General features: G+C 35.8%; 3 protein-coding genes across 8 annotated transcripts in view; all 3 read right to left on the minus strand.

The window, feature by feature from the left end:
• LOC122833537 (poly(rC)-binding protein 2) overlaps positions 1-7,547 on the minus strand; it is a 12,729-nt gene extending 5,182 nt beyond the window's left edge. Inside the window, exons 1-11 of one of the 6 annotated variants that reach the window (XM_044121185.1) lie at positions 7,281-7,546; positions 6,141-6,266; positions 3,879-3,902; positions 3,767-3,799; positions 3,532-3,648; positions 3,302-3,433; positions 3,055-3,183; positions 2,571-2,645; positions 1,853-1,894; positions 736-835; positions 37-83 (exon numbers count right to left, since the gene is read on the minus strand). In XM_044121185.1, coding sequence (XP_043977120.1) covers positions 37-83; positions 736-835; positions 1,853-1,894; positions 2,571-2,645; positions 3,055-3,183; positions 3,302-3,433; positions 3,532-3,648; positions 3,767-3,799; positions 3,879-3,902; positions 6,141-6,209 — 768 coding nt within the window. In that variant the 5' untranslated portion in view covers positions 6,210-6,266; positions 7,281-7,546. Of the gene's footprint in view, positions 1-36; positions 90-735; positions 836-1,852; positions 1,895-2,570; positions 2,646-3,054; positions 3,184-3,301; positions 3,434-3,531; positions 3,649-3,766; positions 3,800-3,878; positions 3,903-6,140; positions 6,267-7,280 lie in introns of all 6 variants that reach the window. The other 5 variants (XM_044121187.1, XM_044121186.1, XM_044121184.1 and 2 more) reach the window with 5 other exon arrangements.
• Positions 7,548-8,777: 1,230 nt separating this feature from the next.
• LOC122833748 (splicing factor 3A subunit 2-like) lies at positions 8,778-11,818 on the minus strand. The gene is made up of 4 exons (XM_044121586.1): positions 11,548-11,818; positions 10,358-10,424; positions 9,758-10,278; positions 8,778-9,344 (listed from the first exon to the last, which is right to left on the minus strand). Exons 2-4 carry the CDS (start codon positions 10,371-10,373, stop codon positions 9,312-9,314), a joined length of 570 nt encoding a protein of 189 aa, XP_043977521.1. The 5' UTR covers positions 10,374-10,424; positions 11,548-11,818; the 3' UTR covers positions 8,778-9,311.
• Positions 11,819-12,962: 1,144 nt separating this feature from the next.
• On the minus strand, positions 12,963-15,682 carry LOC122833749 (proline-rich protein 13-like). Its single transcript, XM_044121587.1, has 4 exons — positions 15,570-15,682; positions 14,612-14,678; positions 14,119-14,507; positions 12,963-13,495 (listed from the first exon to the last, which is right to left on the minus strand). The coding sequence occupies exons 2-4, from the start codon at positions 14,625-14,627 to the stop codon at positions 13,454-13,456; spliced, it is 447 nt and encodes a 148-aa protein (XP_043977522.1). The 5' UTR covers positions 14,628-14,678; positions 15,570-15,682; the 3' UTR covers positions 12,963-13,453.
• Positions 15,683-17,423: the final 1,741 nt, after the last annotated feature.

The raw sequence follows: 17,423 nt of genomic DNA on the forward strand, positions 1-17,423 counted from the left end.
CAACAGTGTGTAAAAGTAACTGAGTGTCTGACTTACATCATTTGGAATGGTCATCTCATGTGAACTAGTCTGAGCAGAAGCATCTATCCCTGACAAGAAAAATACATCAGTAACTCCAACAGGCAACAACATCCTAACGTTTTAAGGCCACACAGTGTCATGAATAAGTTTCAAATACAGTTTGAGCTAAAATTCTGACAGAAAAAGTCATCTTTTTTTCTGAACTAATATTTGACAAAAACTGGCAATAAAACCTCAAACAAACTCTGTGCAACTGTGTATCTTCACTGCTATAAACCTAGATGCATAAAGAAAGCAATATTCTGGCATCTTTGTTAGTGTTTTCTATAGTTCAGACAATAAGATGCAAAAAAGTCTGGAAGTACAGACAGTTTTTCATACGTGCCTAAACATGAGTAATACTTGAACCGCATACCATTCTTTACCAGAGTATGTTTATTTCTTAATGTTGACATTGGTTAATTTTTGAGGTCTGAGTAATCTTTTATTCTAAATTGCAGCAAGAAAATATCATTTTTATATTAAATAAATGGATACTAGAGCACACCGGATGTTTTTTTTAAATGCTGCATTGGTTTATAGTGTACAGCAAAGCCCTCCCTACTTCAGGGATTGTGATAGTGACTGTCAACGTGGTGTGGCATTGTGAAACATTTGAGTCGAATCAGCTGGAATGGTGGCGTGAAAGCCCATGGGCCTTGCTGTGCTGCATACCAGTGAATCCCTGGTTGCCTGGTGCAATAGGGAAAGGGCTCTGCTGCATAGCCAGCTGGTGAAGCTTGGTGAGCTGTGGAGAAATAGCAGCAGAGGAAGACTGTGAGAGTGAGAGGAGGAGGCGGGGAGAGAAGAAACAGAGGAAATGGAAAAACACAGGAAGAGGGGAAAAAAAACAGAGCACATAAAAATCACAATCAGTACAGACGACTACACAAAGAAGCGCAAACAAAGGAAAACTTAACACACAAGACTTTGTTCGATGATCTGTACATCTCTTATTCTCTCATAAGGCTCTCTCTATGTGTCTAATATAAAGTCTATATGGTAAACCAAATCTGATTTCTCCTCTAGTCAGGCTCCACCTTTTGGTAAGCTTTTCCTGCCATCTTCAGGGTATAAACAAAGCTACAATACACAGTCCCTGTACAGGGAGGATTTCCTAAGCAAAACAACAGACTGCTTCAAATTGGCTTCAGGAGTGCTGAGAATAAACTTTTATACTACATCTATAAACACAACAGGCCTAATAATCAATAGTAATCAATAGTGATAGGATACATTTACGCAAACAACTTTTTGTCCTAAGAAGCATTTACAACAACCATCTACATGTTGAAAGACCCTAATCCAACATATCTTTTTTACTAAAAGAAGAAAAAGAAGCATTGATTGTATGAAGCAAAAAGTGACCAGAGGACAAAGTGACAAAGGAAAAGACTAAAACAGTGTGTTTATTCAGGACAGACTAATAAATGAGACAATACTGCACAAAGAGGAAGAACAGGGAGGAGTGAGCAGCAGGGACAGATTATTATTCATGGAACAGTGGAGAGTCTGGACAAACAAACAACAAATGTCAATTAAATTAGCTTCTGACTGCAAAAACTGAACAGATAGTGAGAGAAGTTATGATTCTTCTAAATGGTTGATATAAAAAGGACTGATGACTGCAGATTAAATGATAGATAAACAAGGTAACTATAGTCATATGTGGAAAACACTGCTTGGCTAAGTGGGTGATTATTCATTTTGGGACGAGGCTGTAATCATGAATGGGAGTGGAAGTGGTGGTGGGGAGGATCAAAGGGGGAAAAAAAAGTCCTACTGCACTTACATCTGGCTGTGGGATCGCGTGCTGTCCTTGTACAGCATAGGCCTGAAACATATGGAAACAAAGCTTTCATAGGCCTCACATCTGGTTTTATTGGGTCACTTACTTCTCCAGGTACGTCACCTTTAGATGACAACCAGATGACTCCTGCATATCAAAAGTCAACCTGATGATACTCAACAAATATTAACATGCACCTCTTGTCCAAAGTCTCCACATTTCTTAGAGTAATGAAGTATTTTGTGATATTTCATTAGAATTAGAGGAAAAATCCAAACGGAAAAATATTACAAAGAAAACAACACAGTACTTGGTAAGTTTAAAGACTTAGTGTTAACAGAACAAGCACCAGAAAGTGTTTAAGTTCAAGTCAAGATGAAAGGGAAATGAAAAACTAAAAGTCTTTAACCAAAGGAAAACATTAAAGGAAACCAAGATTTTAGAGCTTTACTTGTTCTCCAAGTTTTTAGTAACTCTTGATGCATCTGTTTTATCAAGGTAAATACAAAACGAAGCATCTATTTAAGATAAACATTATGTTAGCTCCTGTAAATTCACAAATCAAGGTTAAGCTTGTTAAATCATCAAACATACAAATATATATTATTTAAATGGCTAGCAAAAAACTCTAAATCTCCTCAAGTCTTTACAGTGGTTGATATAAGAGGAAACCAAACCCTCCATAATTAAAGTTTGTGTCCATCAGAGAAGCTGTTTATACCTGTCCGCCTGCAAAGATGACAGGTGATCCTGAAGGCTTGGGTCGGTAGGGGATGGTGACCCCCTTAGGGGGAGACTGCACAGAGGAAAGAAGATGGGTTTTATTACAATATCTACTACCTACTTCATGTTAAAACCATTAACTTTGATAAGTAAAAGTTTTCTTAATATTCAGTCCTTTAAGATAGAAGGCAAAGAAAGTGATTGCAGTTTCTGTGGCCTTATAGAATCCAGACTAAAACAACCAGCCTGTTTTTCTCTCAGTGTTACTCTATAAAGAGCAAAATCAACACATTATTTTGACAGGAGTGAAAATAATTGTTGTCTTTCTTTTTAAAGAAAGCAAACAAATGATTTTTTGCTTTATTGTTTTCAGTTTTTGCTCAAATACTGTGAAACTGGGGTATTTTTCTGAACTTTATCTCACATTGAGAATCTCATACTGGCTTCAGTTAACATAGCAACATCTGCACCTGCCCGCTCACCTCAAGCATGACCACGCAGATCTGCTTAACACACTCAATTATTGACTGTGGAGTTCCAGCAATGGTGATGGCACGCTCTGTGGAGTTGGGAAGCATGTCTCCCGCCACTTGTACCTGAGCACCGGTTGACTTGAACGCACAAGAGGGCAAAAAAATTAAACAAAACCTCATTAATGCTGAGTTATTAAAAGTGTAACATATAAAGTGAACAGAATGAAGGTTTCACTGTTTTGATTTTAGGGCATACCTCTCGAATTTCTTTGATCTTGCAGCCACCTTTCCCAATGAGCGAGCCACACTGGCTGGCAGGCACTACGATGCGTAGAGTCACTGGAGGCTTGCTGGTAGCTGTGCTGTTCGTCATTGAGCTGCTGATATCCTGGTGTGAAATATAGAAAAGTGAAATTAATACAGCTAGAAAAAGGTGTGGTCTCTGTTGATCTATAGAAGAAAAAAAAAGAAAAACTCAAACCAAACCTCTTCCAACTTCTCTATTATCATAGAGAACGCTTTAAAGATGGCCGTCGTGGGACCTGCCAAAGTGATGATCCGTTCAGGACAATTGCCTTCAGAGATGTTAATACGAGCTCCACTCTAAACAGAAGAGAAGCAAAAAAATTTACAAAAGTATTTAGTAACCGTCAAAAGATCTGCCAATAATATGACTCATTGTAGTAATTAAAGAAACACAGTGAGCTTTGAAAGGACTAACCTCTTCTCTCATCTTCTTCACAGATTCACCCTTCTGTTTGCAGAGAATTAACGATACATTTAATATTTATAAAAGAAAAACAAAACTACTTTAAAAGAACAGAAAATCTTACCTTTCCAATTATACTTCCAACCTCCTGAAATTGGAAAAAATATATATCATAAGACATATTTTTCTTAATTCATTAAGATGAAAAGTTATGTTTGTATAAATTAGCCTATTGAAGAATTGGAGCTTGATGTTAAACTCTAAAACTTCAAACTAAAATGAACGTAGCAATCCAGGGTTCACAGAGTCAGTACGCAACAGGAGATGTTGTAATACATGTGTTAATACTGAATAAACCAGCATTAGCTAACCTGTTAGTAGCTCTTGCAGAGTGATTTAATATCTACAACCAGATCAACACAAACTAGCAGAATTATTAACAGAAAAGCTACAGAGAAATAATGTTTAGGAATTTGGGAATAAAACTTCCTTTCACGTACTTTTCTAACGTGTCAGCGACAGCCAGTTTTAGCTCAATATAAATAAAATTGGTGAGAATTTCACTTAGTTGCATATTTTTTTTTCCTAGACCTCAGGAAATAATGTCTAGAAGAGGTAGGGTTTGACAAAAATACAGATGAAAAACATATTTCTATTAATACAACACAATTTAGCACAGTTTTACTGTGGTAATGTTTTTTAATGTCTCACCAGTTTGGTGAATCTGCAGTTAAAAATACCAAGAATGTGCAGCTGCCTTTAAAACCGCCATACTAGGCTACAGCAGAACTCACACCATGGAGCGTCAAAAGGGCCAGATGGCCTGGGGACAAATGCCAGGCAATGCCTCAGGCTGCACATTTTTAAGCATGTGATGGTGCTAACATGACAAAAAAGAAAAGAAAAAGAAAACAGAAAAGCAAAAATACAAAAAAAATCCAAGGATAAAATGTGTATTACTAAGTCCAACTTCTGCACATCCAATCAGCATCCTTTAATTAAAATACAAGAAAGATTTTGATTAGAGATGCACCATTAAGGCTTTCAATGGATTTGCCAATTTAGCACCTAAAAAGAAAAAAATGCTTTTTGATGGGAGAAGTATTTTTAAATGCCCCTAAACTCTATTAGATTTTTAGTAATCTCTAAAAAATAAATACATCAAAGTATATTGTATTTGTTGATATATTTATAGACTAAAATGTCTGGAGTTGTAAGTTTATACATTTATTGAAAAATAAAAAAAAAACATTCTGTGTTCACCAGCACGTAAAGTTGATAAAAGAAAATTTCAGTCTATGAGCAACTGATTGGTGCATCTCAAAATTGTTTTTAATAAGTACAGTATTTTTTTTTTTTTTTTAAAAGGCCAGCATAAAGTCAAGATGAATGAGAACTGAAAAGAATTTAATTGGCAAAAAGCACTAAAAATAAGAATAACTCATTAGGTAAATTGTTTTCCTTCAATTTACATAACAAATTGTAAATTGATTGTTGTTGCAATTGCTGAAGGATATTCCAGTGAAATTCATTGAGCATTTGAAAGCCTACAGCTAGACAAACACTGCACACCTGGTATTTTCAGTCATTATATTCAACTGCAGCTCAACCTGTATGAATACATCACACTGTATGACTCGATGTTTGGATGCAACCTGACTGCTCACACTGTACTACACATCACAGCCTTGAACCTGAAACTACAAAGAAAATGGAAAAAAAGGGATATGATGAATGTTAACATGAGAGAGATGTATGGACCATAAATTAAATATGGAAGGAGAAATGCTTAGGGGAAAAAAGCATATATCTTTATGTTGCTTTAAGATGTGTGAAGTTCATAAACTCCAATATTTCAATTTCAGTCATGTTCACTTTCAAATATGCAACATATAATATGTATTTCTTATTTTACTTAATGACAGTAAGCCAGTTGTCTATATATTTTGGGTAGCCTTCCACTGAGTGACTTGAGAATGTGAACTTCAGATGAAATTGGCACATGTCGCTGCTTCAACACTGCGTACGCCCCTCGTGTTGTAGGGGCATACAAAATTCATACAATTGGTTTTTGGGATCTTGTTGTGAGGTGCTAATCGCTTCTTGTTTCCCCCCTGTATAGTACACGGTGCACTACACACAATTAAACCGAGACTCGGCCTGACTGCAAAAGTTGTCGCACAACTTGGAAAAAGAAAATCATAAATACTGCCTTACGTAGGAGATCAAACTCTGTCTCTCCATTTTCTCTTGAGATCAAGGATTCCATTACCATTTACTTTCACTACTCCCCTTCACCTACATATCCTGTTGAACATCAATTTCATTAATAAAGCATCATGCTCTATTATGAGTGTCCACATGAGCTGCTGTTGAGTGATCTTACCTTGCCGTGCATGAGCAGCCTTATAGTAAGGGTGACATTGAGTCCGCCTTCAATTACTCCGGAGTCCATAACTGCAACTATAGTGGTCCGTACAGAAACTGACAATCTTTGGTCACAGAGATGGATCTAAATAGCATAAATACAGAAAAACATCATTACGCATAAGAATGAAAAAAGAAACGTATGCTATAACACAGCAGTTTTGCTTCAAATTTTATTAAAAGTTCATAATTCTATTGGTAGGTAAGTATTTCAGGGCATGGGAGAATATTTAATAAACTCAGAAAATATCTTAAGAAAAAGAAAGCAGAAAACATCCACACTCCCTTGAAATTCATATTTAAGACTAAATGACAAACTTAAGTGATTTATCTTTAATTTATATGTATATATTTACGTTTATTATCAAGCATACTGATGGATACCACGAGAGAAAATTCTAAGTTTTAAGGTTTTTCTGCAGTTTTGTTGCAGGCTTTCAAAATGTGGATGGATGCTGATCCATCCACATCACCAGCTACTAAATCTATTACCTCCAGGGGAAAAAATAACATATGGTAACATGCTAACTATGTTCGCTAGCCTTGAAACAAGTTTAGTAACAAACTGGTTGCCGTGTTTCTTCTAAAGGCTCATCTGGATGACTGTGTTTTATTTGCAACAAACATAAATTAATTCGATTTAAAATGAGCGCTAAACGCTTATTTTGAAGATTTAAGGAGAGATTTTTAATTATTAAGAAGGGTGAAAGTCTCTTAGCCCTCTGCAGCCGTGCTAGGAAAATGAATGGAGCGTGCATGTGCTTGTTAGCATATTTAGCTAGTTAGCTTACTTCGTCAGAATTACGAACAGATTCTAACTTAAATCAAGGTGAATTGAATTACATTGTTGTTATCTCTTCAACAAATGTGCTTGGTAAACTATAAAAAATAGTAACTAAAAGTGCCACAAAGGGACTCTCTGTTGTAGTTCTTTAAAATAAACTAGGCTGGGCTAAGCTAGCCACATCACTCCGAGCGCAGATTGCGTGCTCATCGTCCTCACGCGGCCTATTAGCACGCTGCACAGGCGCGATTTGTTTCCGCTACTTCTGACCATAACAAATATGTTATAAAATAAGAAACATCACAGAAAACTCACCTGCTTAGATCGCTGCCGACTGATCGGGGGGAGGGTTGGGGTTGTAAGGGTAGAAGGGGAGAGGTTCGGGAGGGTAAAAACCCGGGGGAGAGTTTAGAAAGGACTCGGGGAAGAGGGAAGAGTGATGCGAGATCGAGCTCCACTCCTTTACACAAAGACAACAAAACTGTAACCTTTGAACTACCACCCTTCACCCATCACAAACCCTTACCAGCGTCAGCCAGGAGTTTGAAATAAAGATGCTCCAGACAAATATCACTTCATAAACATGTAATGCTACCATACGGTAAAGAATAATTACATTCAAAACAAATTCTATTTTTTGTTATTTTTTAAAATGATACATAAACATTTTATGATTAAAAGTAGGTTATAACCAGCTAAATACAATTCTAATTGATCGTCAGAAATTGCAAATTACAAAAATTAGAATGTCTTAGGCAAGGTTTGATAAAGTGTTCAAAATAAGATATTTAAAATTTAAAGACCGATGATGCGTAAAACAGTATTGCTATGCTTTAAAAAAAAAATACATTTTAAAAATGCATAACAAAAAATATCCATAGAACATTTTCAAATTTTGTCAAGGTCCAACCACAAAGTAGAAGGACTTTTTTCTAACTTTATTTTATATATTTTATGTGATAGAACAGTACAATACAGTGGTTTATATGAGCACATTAGTGAATTAACAGCTTTTTAAAGACTAAAAACACACCAGAGAGGGCACAGATAAACTCCTGGATGAGTTTAAAGCTTGCAATCAATTATCTGAATTGGAAAGAGCATGGCTGACCCAATCGCAAACCTACCATGATATGATTGTTTATGTAAGCCGGCAGACTTGGCAAGGATGAATCAATCAGAGAAGCAGCCAAAGTTACCATGCCGACTTTGGAGGAGTTGTAGAGATCCTCAGCCTTGGTGGTAGAATATTATTTGTGTGATTCACTTTTTGATCTACATGCAAAACAGTGTGGTGTGTGTGGAGGAAAACAAACACTGCATGATATCATGCATAACAATATGGTGGTAGTGGCACCATGTGGTGAGGAACCTTTTCTTCTGCAAACAAAGAGAAGTTGGCCAGAGTGACTATGAAGATGGATGCAATTAAATATAGATCGGTTCTGTGAAATATTATAGGTAGCCAAAGACTTGGCACTTGAACAGATGTCCAGCAGAATAACAACCCTAAACATACTGCCACAGCTCTAATGGAGTGGTGTAGGCATATTCATGTGTTAAAACACCCCAGTCAAACACCTGACAACCTGTGGCAAGACTTGAAAATTGATGCTCAAAGATCCACCTCCGTTCAGTCAGGCTGAGGTTTAGCTATTTTGTAAAGAAAATAGGGCAAAAACTTTTGTAGATACACAAAGCAGGTAGAGATGAACCCCAAAAAATACTTGCAGTTGAAATTGCAGCAGGAAGCAGCTTAAAAAGGCATTGACTCTGGCAGTTGTATACATAGTACAAGAATGCCACAATTTGTAGATTTTAGTTTTTATTGTATTGATATTTTTACACAAAATTACAACAAAACACTCAGCAGTTTGTGACTGTAACAAGATAATATGTGAATGTGTTATGGGTATGACTGTACATCCAATTATGGAGTAACATTAAATATTTTAATAAGTATTGAGAGAAATTAGAATAGAAATCCAAGAAAAAAAATTATACCTTGTTAATTATACCTAGCAGTTATCTAGTGCAGTAATTGTAATACTATCAAATGCATTCACAAATTCAAGTAAAAGACAACTTTATATTTCATGACTGGTATTTTTCCATTTACACTAATGAAACAAAAAACAAAACATAAAAAAAGCAGTGGCAAACAAATCCATACGCCTAAATTCTTTACATCAACCATACACACTGACTGAAATTTAAATTTAGGCCCTGGAAGAAATAGTTTGTGTAACTTCAAATGTCAGAAATGCACTGTAACTGATATTATAACATAATGTACTTGTGCAATGATTTTAGTTGAATTATTGGATGATTCACTCTCTGAAGGCCTCAATCTGAGTCACTGCTGCTGCTGCTGGACCACTGTGAAGAAAACATATACCGTATGTAAATAAATATTTTACACACAAAGCAACTTGTGTTTTATTTGATAGAGAAAACTTCCACTGAAAATTAAACTGTTGACATTGAACTTATACTATTTAAATAAGGGTATATAGAGAGCTAAAAGGCCAAAGGGAGGTGAAACTAGCCTCATGTTTTATTCTGTCAGGATACCGTTTTGTTCAGCAACCTAAGCTTGTTTCATGAATCAGAATCAGAATTCCTTTTAATGTCTAAAGCACAACAAGCTTAAATAAAAAGTTGCTGACTGAGTTTCTGTTGCTTTTAGATGAAGATAGTTGCTTCAGGACTAACCTATGCCCTTGTATTATTATTTCAGGTGCCAGAATAATCATTTTAATTAACATCTGTGCTTTTTAACCAAGCCCTACCTTGCCATGCTTGTAATGACCATGCATGTGGTATTTGTGAGCCTTCTTCATTTTTTTCCTCATTTTCTTATTAGCTTTGTGAGAATGTAAGCCCATTCCCACTGCCGTTCCTCCAGCTAATATTCCAGCTGTAGGGTTAAACCCATCATGGTGATGATGATGACCGTTGTGAGGGCCATGACCGAAACCTTTTGGGTTATGCAGGAGGTGACCCAAATGAAGACCTTTGGGGTGGCAAGGATGCCCTGCAGGATGCATGGGATATGCATGAGGTCCAGGAGGTCCATAAGGCATAACCCCTGGAGGTCCATGGGGCATCGGTCCTGGAGGTCCATGGTGGATCATGGCTGGGCTCACAGGAGCAGAGTAGTGGCCTGGAGGATACTGGGCTATAGGGTATCCAGAGTAAGCAGGATGTGGAGCCTGGGGGTAGACCCCAGGTCCAGGGGCAGGTAAATATGGAGCACTGTATCCAGGAGGGAATGCAGGATTTTGTTGACCCATTGGAGGGGGAGGATAACCTGATGCACAAAAGAAGCACAATCACACACCTTCTACTTCATAAAAGTTAGAACGTGATAGAAGGCTTGGCATGCTTACCTTGATTTGGCCACATGGGTTGTGTTTTAGCTTGATCAGCAGATAAGTACAAGTCTTAGAAATAGTCCTAAAAATAAGGAACATTTATTAAATGTTAAATCATTTACAAAGATGCAGTAAAAACAGATTGTAAAAAGTCTATTTCAAGCTCTGCCTAATTTTATGTTCTACATATTCAGTGGTTCAACTACCTTAACAAAGTGTACCCTAATTAAAAATAAAGCCTCTATAAAAATTAAACCAAACAGACAGGAATAAATCCAGCTTTGAGAAGATTATGAAGCTGGGGCCTGTACAAAACTTTGAGGGAACTTTGCAAAGCATGGACTCCTGCTTCAGGAGTCACCAGACACAGAAGAAGTGAGAACATGGGCAACAACTATGTCCTTGTGCTTAAACTACTCCTGACCCAGAGTAAACATCACGAGCCATGGAGAATAGGACCAAACTATCGGTCAGAGATACAAGTATTTATTCCAGAAAAGTTATGATGAAGTAACTCAAGCAAAAGGAGACCATAACATATATTTTAATCAACTACTGTACTCCACTGGCCTCATCTAAATTATTCAAACTTTCTAAGAAACTAAATTTTGATCAATATGACAATAAAGATTTTAAATCCATAATCCTGAGTATAGAAAAGTTAATGATATAATAAAGGACTTTTTGAACTGAATTAAGTAAAATAACTTGTACCTTGTGATGGACTTAATGGGTAGAAATGAACTTGTCAATGAGATTCCGATATACTGAGATGTTCAGATTAGAAAAGATTGTACTTTTCCACATGTTTGAATGCTCATTTTTAGTTCTGTTCAACACATCCGGACTAAATGATAAAAATGCTTTTCCGTAAGGTAGAACGATGAATGACAGCACCACATTATTCTTTGAAAGGAATGTACGAACCCACTAAAATAAGCCTTACAATAGAAAGATAGCCGTTTTACAACAACAAATAATTTCTAAAACAAATTTTAATGAAGTGTAATATTAACGTTTGAATGTTTATTTACACATATAAAGAAATTAGCAATAAAATTGTTTAATGTCTCAATCATTAGTCCGTATTTAAACTCTAATAACACACACTAAAAAGTACATAAATTCTGTAATTATGGAAGTTTATCACTGTTTCATATAATAGCAAAGCCCTAATGTCCATAAACATGAGTGCGCAGGCTTACCTGAGGAAGTTGTCTCTGTTCTTGAAAGACTTTTGTCAGAAACTTGTAACGTCTTGTTAGTGTTCCGCATTGAAGCTATTTTAAAATGCAAAAAGATGCCACGCCTTCTCTTAAAGGACACGTACGTAATGGCAAAATGCAGCAGGTGACGGGGAATGAAAAGTTGAAAGACTGGTTCTATTTTGTTTTGTCACACACCGAAGCTACGATAACACTCGTCAAAGAACACAGTGGAGGATGTTTCCACAGGGAGGAGTCAGGAGTCACCATAGAAACACTCACATGACCTCTTTGTAGGATATTCACACCTGTGAATGGTATCTGCACCAGAACACCATTACATCATGGACAACTGTGGCACAAAAATGCTTTAGACAGAATCACATGCTTTATAAAAAATCTATATCAGGAAAACATTTAAAAAGAGAAAATATTCAGTCTATTCAGACAATCATGACAGTATAAATTATTTATTATTGTTGTGGTTGTACATTTTGATGACTTCCAACACTTATACAACATAACCAATTATTTTAGAAATAAGCCTACATTTTCAGAAAGGTCCTGTATCACAGAAATATGCTCTTATATTAAATAGGACCAAAGTAAATGATGGAATGTATATTTCATTAATCATTATTTTTATCAGTGATGTGTTTGTGTTTTTTATGATAAGAAAATAAATTATAATTGGAAAAACCTTAAAGTAAGCATTCTAAATCAGTGTTAATCAAAATAGATATGAGGTTTTTAAAAATTAAACATAAAAAATATAAAACAAATGCAGACCTGTTAGATAAACATTTTTACTCTCTACACATATAATTAAAATTACTTTCACTATGTTGTAATTCTTTAATGCAGCATCAAAGAGCAGAAGAACATTCTATAGCATATCTAGAGTAGAAGAAGAAAGTTTACACAGCCATGTAAGCATGTTCTAATGCAGAACAATTTTCTATTTAATATTACAGGACAAAGAGGAAAATCTCAGGACAGAGTTAATGAGTGACTAATCTGTTCACCACAGTGATCATGAGAGAAAGGAATTCAGTACTAACAATGTGCTTGGAGTTCCCTCTTTGCTGATACTGAACAAGCCCAACACATGCAAGTCAATACTTTCCAGCTTATGTCATAGAGTAAAAGGTATATCATTTGTTAGTGGTTACAATTACAATTTTAGACTCTCTTTTGTGGTCTGATAAGTTCAAAGTCAGAGTTTATGGTTTCCACAATTGAGGTTTGTGATCCTGAAGGTACAAAAGTGTTAAAAATTTACTGTAGGCCTTTTTCTAACATTTACAAATGTTTTTCCTTGTAGGGTTACAGGAACCGATCTCTAGAAGTCATTGTACGAATGGAAGAGTAAAATATTGAAGTATTGAAATGAAATGGGGGAAAACACACTACAATGTAGTTGATTGATTTATTTATTTTGAAGCCATGTAGTAATGCGCATACAATTCAGATGTTGACAACAACATAATGGGTCCAACTCTGGACTTAGCTAATATTCTACTGAGAACATAAAACTGTTTATCATAATAATTGTACTAATATCCTATATGACAGCTTACAAAAAGAAAACACGTCATAGTTGTACACTTATTTTTTGAGCATTTACATTTACAGAAACTGAGAATTTCTGTACTGCAGTAGCAGAAAACTAACGACCTGACTACAAAGTAAAGTCCCGTTTCCTGTAAGAGGAATGGAAACAAACTAAATCTCAGAAATTGAAAGTAACAACTACTAGTGTGCATGCTGCTTTAGTGTCATGAAAAAACTTTAAAGGGAGTTTATGAAATATTATACTTGAGCATGTGATAAAATTTGATTTAAGGTAATAAGAAGAGTTGTGCTTTTGGAATAAGCATGAAGGCTGAGTGTTGAGCTTGAAGATTTAGTCTGAGTCACTGCTGCTGCTGCTACTGCTGCTTGAATGCTGTAAAGACAAAAATAATTTACATAATGAAACAACAATTCATATTGCCAGGTTTAAACAGAAATTACAGATGTTTCAATCAAAGTTTATGCAATAAACTACTACATTTAGCACAAGACTGACAATATAAACAACTGGAGTCATGGGAGTCTGAATAACAAGAAAAACAAAAACAAAAAAAACCCCCAACCACAATTGCAGTTTAAATTATGCTATAAACAAATTAATCAATAAAAATAATCAGCCATACTGGCTGAGGGCAGTGTATCCCTTAATGTCAATAATTCATTGCTCCAACAGGAGCAAGATGCTACTACTCACAATTTTCATCTTTACATTGTATATCAGATTATTATTTCTTAAGAAGAAAATCCTTTTAGTATGTTATTTGTTGAGTAATTTCTGCTTCTTGTTTTAGATTAACATATCTTTGTTCAATGTTCCAGTAAGCAATTTGTAATATTTGTCTTAATCAGATTCTAATAACATTAGCACAATGTTATATTCTCTGGCCTGGGTGACTACAACAATGTCAAGATGGTCATTAGAAAAAGGATCTTTAACAAATTTTTTACAATGTTTTATGCACAATCACTTCCAGTTTGAACCAAACCAAACCTCACCTTGCCATGTTTGTGGTGTCCATGCTTGTGTTCTTTCTTCATCTTTTTCATCTTCTTATGCTTTTTGTGTCCATGTCCTCCAACAACCATTCCAGGCCCAGGGTGCAATCCACCATGATGAGGATCCTTGTGATGGCCCCCTGCAGGAGAGTGGGGATATGGACCTGGATAGACACCTCCAGGAGCCATGGGATATGCATGGGGTCCAGGAACCCCTGGAGGTGCAATGGGAACCATGGCTGGGTTCACGGGAGCTGGGAATTGGCCTGCAGGGTATGCAGGGTTCGGACCCTGGGGGAACATTCCTGATACAGGAGCAGTGGGATATGCAGGGTTGTAGCCTGGAGGGAAGGCAGGGTTTTGGGGACCCATTTGAGGAGGAGGAGGACCTGATATGGAAAAGCAGCACAATTATGCACCATAGAAAAGTGATCAGATATAACTGGCATCAAACTTGTCAAAAATGTTATTAAAGCTTGGTGTGAAATCCCACCTTGATTTGGCCACATAGTCTTTGTATTAAGTTGCTTAGATGAAGAGTTTAGGTCTCAAAACACCTCCTGCAAAAGATTTATATTGATGAATGAATGATGATTGTAGCTGCAACTTTAAAATTGTGGAGTAAGAAGTTGAATTTGATGACATGAAAGCAGGAACCATCCTGCCTTTTGTGGTGGCTTTGTGTTTGGTCTGGGGTATACTTTCTTGGCACACTTTGAATTCTTTGGTACCAACATTGTTTAAGTGACACATCTGGAATTCTATCTAGTAAACATGAACCAAAATCTCAGTCGAATGTTTCTGACACATTCTTGAATCAAACTATGAAGAATTAAGGTGGTTCAGAAAGTAAAAGGCTGTCCATTGTGTTAGCAAGGCATACCTAATAAATGGGCCAGTAAATGTATTATACTTTATTTATGAAGTGACCAGCTAAAAATAAATAAAAGGAATCATTTTGACAAAAAAAATAAAGAAAATCTGAATATTTTTACATCATTATTGTGATTTAACCTCCATTAGATTTCCAAGCATTACAGACCACAGTGGGTGTTTCCTGTAAACCAAGGTTCTTAAGGGATAGCAACGAGTAAAACACACTGGCTGATTTCACTATTGCAGTTGCTTTACTTTGGTTAAAGGGATTATAATAAGAAACAGTTTATAAAAACATATTACTCTTCAAATTGAATGCAGGGGTTAAAACATTCGAAACTGCTGTTTTAAGGTAAACTTAAACTAGTTTTATGGGGTATCTTAATTGGCTTGTTAAAAATGTTAAACAACAGTGTAGCCCAAGTTATAAATAATTTTCCGAATACAGGAAGACATTTGTCTATTTTACAAGCAAGACACCCTAAAGTCATTTTAACCTTCTAATTATTGTAGTTCATATGTACTTGATTTGGTACCACAATATAATGTCTGTAAAATATAGTTTTAAGGTTTACCTGAGGACCTTGTCGCTGTTCTTGAAAAGTTAGAAATAGGAAGGCTTTTGTTTATCTTCCGCATTAAGGCAGCCTATCTGCAGCAGGAAGCCACGCCCTCCCTTAAAGGATACGCACGTCGTTTACGCAATGGCAAAAATGCAGCATTCTTGTAAAATAACGCTGAAATATAGTGATATGATTCAGCGGATATGAATTTCACAAGCATAGCTTATTATTTTACCAGAAACCCATCATGGACATATGGAATCAAAAGGTAAAATTAATAAAAAAACAACAACAAAAACACTTTCCCATCGTTAAAAAAAAGGAAGCAAAAACTAAAGTGTTATTTAAACCTGCGACAGGTCATAACAATTACAAGGAGACAGTTGTGTAAGTCGGATAAAACAACAGGCATTGCTGACTGTATTTCTTTCTTTGTCAAGAAATACACTGATAAAGAAAGAAAATTAAAACAAAAGAAATACACTGATAAAGAAAGAACAATAAAACAAAAGAAATACACTGATACAGAAAGAAAACTAAAACAACAAAGATACAAGTAAAAGAAATAAAGAACAAGAAACAGTGAACTTTATTCCTATAATTGCAGCAATGTGTTTGCTGCAACTATAAGTATTCAAGTAGATAATATATATATATATTTTTTACACTGCTGCCTGTGGACATGTGATTGCACCATGTATAGGGATTGGTCTGTGTGTCTGTACTTGTAAGTGTACTCAGAAGTGAAGACAGAAAGTAGCAGTCGTGGTAGAGGAGAGGCTCACAGATGTGGAGGAAAGAGGAACCATTAGACTTACAAGAAATCCCCTGTGTTATAAGTCTTCTGTAGTAGTCATCATCCTACCCTCCAATCAATGCAATGTATGAATCTGAGCCTGCAGGTGAGGCCACAGGCCAAGTTCGCATGGCATCTTTTGAAAACGGAAAATAGAGGACATAATGACATAGCAGGATACAAATACACAACAGTTTGTTACATATAGAACTGAACTGGTCAATTGAACTTTAGCTGCTTTGAAATCAAAGAAGAAAAGAAAAGAGAAAAGTCTGAAAAATAAAAGTAAAAATAACCTGCTTGCCTGAGTGACCAAATCTGGGGGTTTTAATAAAACACAGCTTTGAGGCTTTCTTGGTAGAAAGCAACCTGCATGCCAAATTTTGACTTGATCATCTTTAGTCCAGTTTAATTAGCAAAAAAAGTCTCCAAATCTATCAGATTGTGAGTACAGCTTTTGTCCTCAGCCCTCTTCCCATGAGTCAATAAATCCAGTTATCCAATAATACAGAAGTGCTGTTATATATTTCAAGAAGTATTTTATGTAAAGAAAAAGTAAATATCTTAATCTTATCAAAAAACTCTGACATTCCCCAGCATAGAACCCAAACAGTTTTATCTGTATTATAAGACTAAGAAGAGAAGGTAATTTGTCACACTGCCAATAATGTAGAGCTCATTTTGTTTACAAATAAAAATCTAAAAAGTGTGGTATGTATCCATAAACATCTAAAGAGCGAAAATGTTCATCATACTTGGATTTCGAAGTAGCTGTAGTCCAACCCTCCAGTTTAGTTCTTGAGTCCTGTTAACTCAAAAGGGTAGCCTAATAGTTTAGTTTCTTGCTCAAAATTACTTTAACACTGACAGAGCACAGACCAAAGTCTGCGTTTTAGAAGCAGAAACCTTTATTTTTACAAATCTTCTGTTTAAGCTCAGAACTGGGGTTAAATATACTTAAAATGTAATTTTTAAAACTTCAGTTTTGAAAATAACATTTTAAATATGTTTTGGAGACTGTTTTAGTGTCCACATATTTCTATGAGGGCGGAGTTAAAATAGGTCGTCAG

This window comes from Gambusia affinis, linkage group LG07 (genome assembly GCF_019740435.1).
Source record: "Gambusia affinis linkage group LG07, SWU_Gaff_1.0, whole genome shotgun sequence".
NCBI classification, from domain to species: Eukaryota; Metazoa; Chordata; class Actinopteri; order Cyprinodontiformes; family Poeciliidae; genus Gambusia; species Gambusia affinis.